The sequence below is a fragment of the Echinops telfairi genome, unplaced genomic scaffold (genome assembly GCF_000313985.2).
Source record: "Echinops telfairi isolate 266 unplaced genomic scaffold, ASM31398v2 ScPeMD7_2010;HRSCAF=2546, whole genome shotgun sequence".
NCBI classification, from domain to species: Eukaryota; Metazoa; Chordata; class Mammalia; order Afrosoricida; family Tenrecidae; genus Echinops; species Echinops telfairi.
Genome location: NW_022105908.1, coordinates 14,716,521 through 14,719,849, shown reverse-complemented (window position 1 = coordinate 14,719,849; position 3,329 = coordinate 14,716,521). Strand labels below are relative to the sequence as shown.

Below are 3,329 nucleotides of genomic sequence, written 5' to 3'. Positions count from 1 at the left end.
CATCTTCACGGGTCCCTGGCTTGTGCTCCACAGCAGGCTGGGGAGTGGCTCCTCCCTGCTGGCCTCAAGGACATGATGCTTCCGCTCCCGCTTGCCTGCCTTTTTACCTTCCCAGAAGGCTGCGTCAATGGAGCTGCCGCTGGCTGAAGTACTAGGCCATTGTAAAGAGCACCCGGAGTTTCCACGTGTTTAAGGGGAAAAGGGGGCCCCGTGCGTTGTGTACTTGTTAGGGAGGTGCCAGCGGTGCGTCAGTGGTGATGGCAAGTGGACGACACAACCCGCCATGGGCAGCAACCCTTTGTTCTCACGAGGTTGTTAGCCAGACGGGCACTTGATTGGTAGCTACCGCTGATAATGGTGTTAGGAGGCAGGGGAGGACGGAGGCCCCCTGACGGCAGCGGTCTCATTGCTGGTGGTGACCCTCACCCCAAATCTTGCCTTTCGGCAGCTGCTTTTTTGAAGAGTCCAAAAAGAGAGCAAGGACAACCCTGGGAGTTCTCAGAGGGGGACACATGGTATGAGGGGGACTGCTCTCCTTGGGGCCATTTGAGGTGCAGGGGCGTCTCAAAGGAGAGACAGGTCATCTCAGTGCTGGTGGGCAGTAGAGGATGAGCCGAACGCACGCTGCGTCTTGGGTGCATTCCGGCTCAGGGACACCCCCACCCCCACCAGGTGGGCAGCACTGAGCACCTCTGAGTGAGGAGGACTTACTTTCTTTGTGCGTGTGGGGTGGGGTGGGGAGGGGAGGCAACTAGAATGAAGCCCCACTGCTCTGTCCCCTGACTGCTCCCGGATTTGATGATTGTAGAACCAGTGCTGCGGAGCGTACAGCCCTGAAGACTGGGACCTTAATGCCTACTTCAACTGCAGCGGCTCTAGCTACAGCCGGGAGAAGTGCGGGGTGCCCTTTTCCTGCTGTGTGCCAGATCCCGCGGTGAGTCTTGCGCGGCTGAGACCCGTGGGCCCCCTGGAGGCTGAGCTGTGTCCCCTGCCCGGGCCCTGGACTGCTGCTCTATCCCAGGACCCTTGGTCAGCGGGGGTTTGTGTGTCGCCACACTGCTGAACAGGTTTCAGCAAAGCTTTCAGACAAGGGTGGACCAGGAGAAGGGACCTGGTGGTTAACCTCTGAAAACCATCTGGTGAAGCCCCTGTGGATCGCAATGGTCTCATCCACAAGGATTGTGGAGACGGCACAGGGCCTGGCAGCGCTTCATTCTGCCGTGTTGCAGGGCCACCAGGAGTCAGAGGCACCCGTGGGCCCGAGCCAGCGGCAGTCTCTTTGAATGGGTCACCATCCACCGAGAATGGATTTTATGCTTGTAAATGGTTGGAATTAGATCAGGAGCTTAATCAGTATCTTGTGAGACATGAAGGTATACGAAATTCCAGTTTCCGTGTCAAAAACAAAGTTGTCTTAGGATTCAGCCAAGCCCATCGGTGACATCTGGGATGTGACTGCTGTGGAAAACGTGGTCTGTACAGCCTAGCTAGCACTTCACAGAGGAAAGGCTGTTGGCAGCCTCCTGGGAGGGTGCCAGGCTGTCATGACTTTGCATAGGTGTTTTGCTTGGGTTGGGGTGGGAGGTGCTGGAGGCTGCTTTAAAAAACTTGAAAATCATTTCAATCTTTGCCCCGGTTTTTCTTACAGCAAAAAGTTATCAACACCCAGTGTGGCTATGATGTCAGGACCCAGGTGAGTGAACCCCTTGTGTGTACCTCTTAACAGTTTCATTCCTGCGGCCCCACTTCCTGATTCAGCACAGTTGCAAATTGGAGCGGAAAATCAGGGGAGGGCCTGGACAAACAGGAGGAGCCCAGTGCCTCACTCACACGCTCAGCCTGGCTGGCGACAAGACCCTCGGGAAGGGTGACTTGTGGTTGCAAGCCTGAGAACTCGTCTCGGAAACTCGCAGGTGCTGTGCTAGCAGAAAGGGGTTGGGTGAACGTATCACGGAGCACCATTATACTTCAGAGGCTCCTAGATCCTCCGAAGGTCCCCATCATGAGAAGTCTTCAGAAGGAAATCTGGATGCCTCTTGTGGAGGCAGTGGTGACCGCAAAGGGATGGGTGTAGGGCAGACCCAGCCTTCCAGGGGAAAGATGGGCTCTAGCTATGGGAATGTGCACTTGGCTGTAAAGAGAAACAAGACCATTCCCCAAAGACCCAGGCACGCGTCAATCCCACCCCAGTTCTCGGTAACCTTTGAATGGCTTATGAGCGGCTGCTCTTCTGAGGCCCCTCCCACTGGGCAAAGGTACAGGCCCTGGCTTAGGAAACTCCAGCCCTGCAGCGGCTTCACTTGGCTGGGTGGCCTGTGTCCATGTTTGGTGACCCTTGTGTGAATTTGCAAGACAGTCTTGAAAGTGAATTGATGTTCCTTCAGTGTAGCCACAGAGGAAGCTGGTAGCTGAGGGACTTGGTGGGTGATGGGTGGGGTGTGCCCGCTTACTGAGCAAATACTGGACTTCCGAGGGAACCCGCCTGCTGATGACTTCATCTATGGCCTTAGGTTCCCCAGGGCTCAGCTTACCTGTGCTCCTGGTACCGGGGAGCTCCTCCCATCTTTGTCCTGCCAACCCCTCCCACTCTGGAGACATACTGACTCCCTGCCCCCAGTTCCCCTCTTTAAAAGCCGCTCCTTTTCTGAGCCCCTCCCCTCCTCCGTAAGTTGACCAGGCCCACACAGAGACGGGGAGGGCCAGGGGAATAGCCAGGAAGCCTCTGGTTAGACGGTAATGACGTGGCATCCAATCCAGGGGGGTTGGGGGGAGGGTGGGCCTTCTGGAGAACCAAGGGCAGTAGATATGTTTCTTCTGCAAGTTCAGCCGATATCTTAGGCACCCACCTCCCAGTGCCCAGCCCTGGGCACAGACCAGGTGTGGAGACCTGTGAGGCGAAGGCTAAGCTGACATGCTTCCCTGCAGCCGAAGAACAAGTGGGACGAGTCCATCTTCACGAAAGGCTGCATCCAGGCACTGGAGGGCTGGCTCCCGAGGAACATCTACATCGTGGCTGGCATCTTCATCGCCATCTCACTGCTGCAGGTTCGTCCCGGGCAGCCCCTCCTCCGCCCTCCTTTCACGCCAGAGTTGACCTTTCCACGGAACGCGCTTGTTCAGCTTGGGTGTCGTTGGCCTTCAGGCACCTGGTAGACCAACAAAGGGGTTCGGGTGGATGTCCCCGGCTGTGTGTGCATGAGTAGGTGTTGGGCTGCTCAGGGAGTTGACCGTGGATGTCAACTCCCTCTCCTGGGTCTGCTACCGGAAGGGGGGAGGCACTTCATGTCTGGGGGGGCGACCAGGAAGGTACCTTGGCCTTGTAGGTGCCC

General features: G+C 57.0%; 1 protein-coding gene across 1 annotated transcript in view; it reads left to right on the top strand.

Moving 5' to 3' along the window:
* TSPAN14 (tetraspanin 14) overlaps positions 1-3,329 on the top strand; it is a 41,908-nt gene that overhangs the window by 35,231 nt on the left and 3,348 nt on the right. Inside the window, exons 5-7 of the mRNA XM_004712980.2 lie at positions 809-934; positions 1,649-1,693; positions 2,926-3,045. Of these exons, the coding sequence (XP_004713037.1) occupies positions 809-934; positions 1,649-1,693; positions 2,926-3,045 (291 nt within the window). The remainder of the gene's footprint in view (positions 1-808; positions 935-1,648; positions 1,694-2,925; positions 3,046-3,329) is intronic.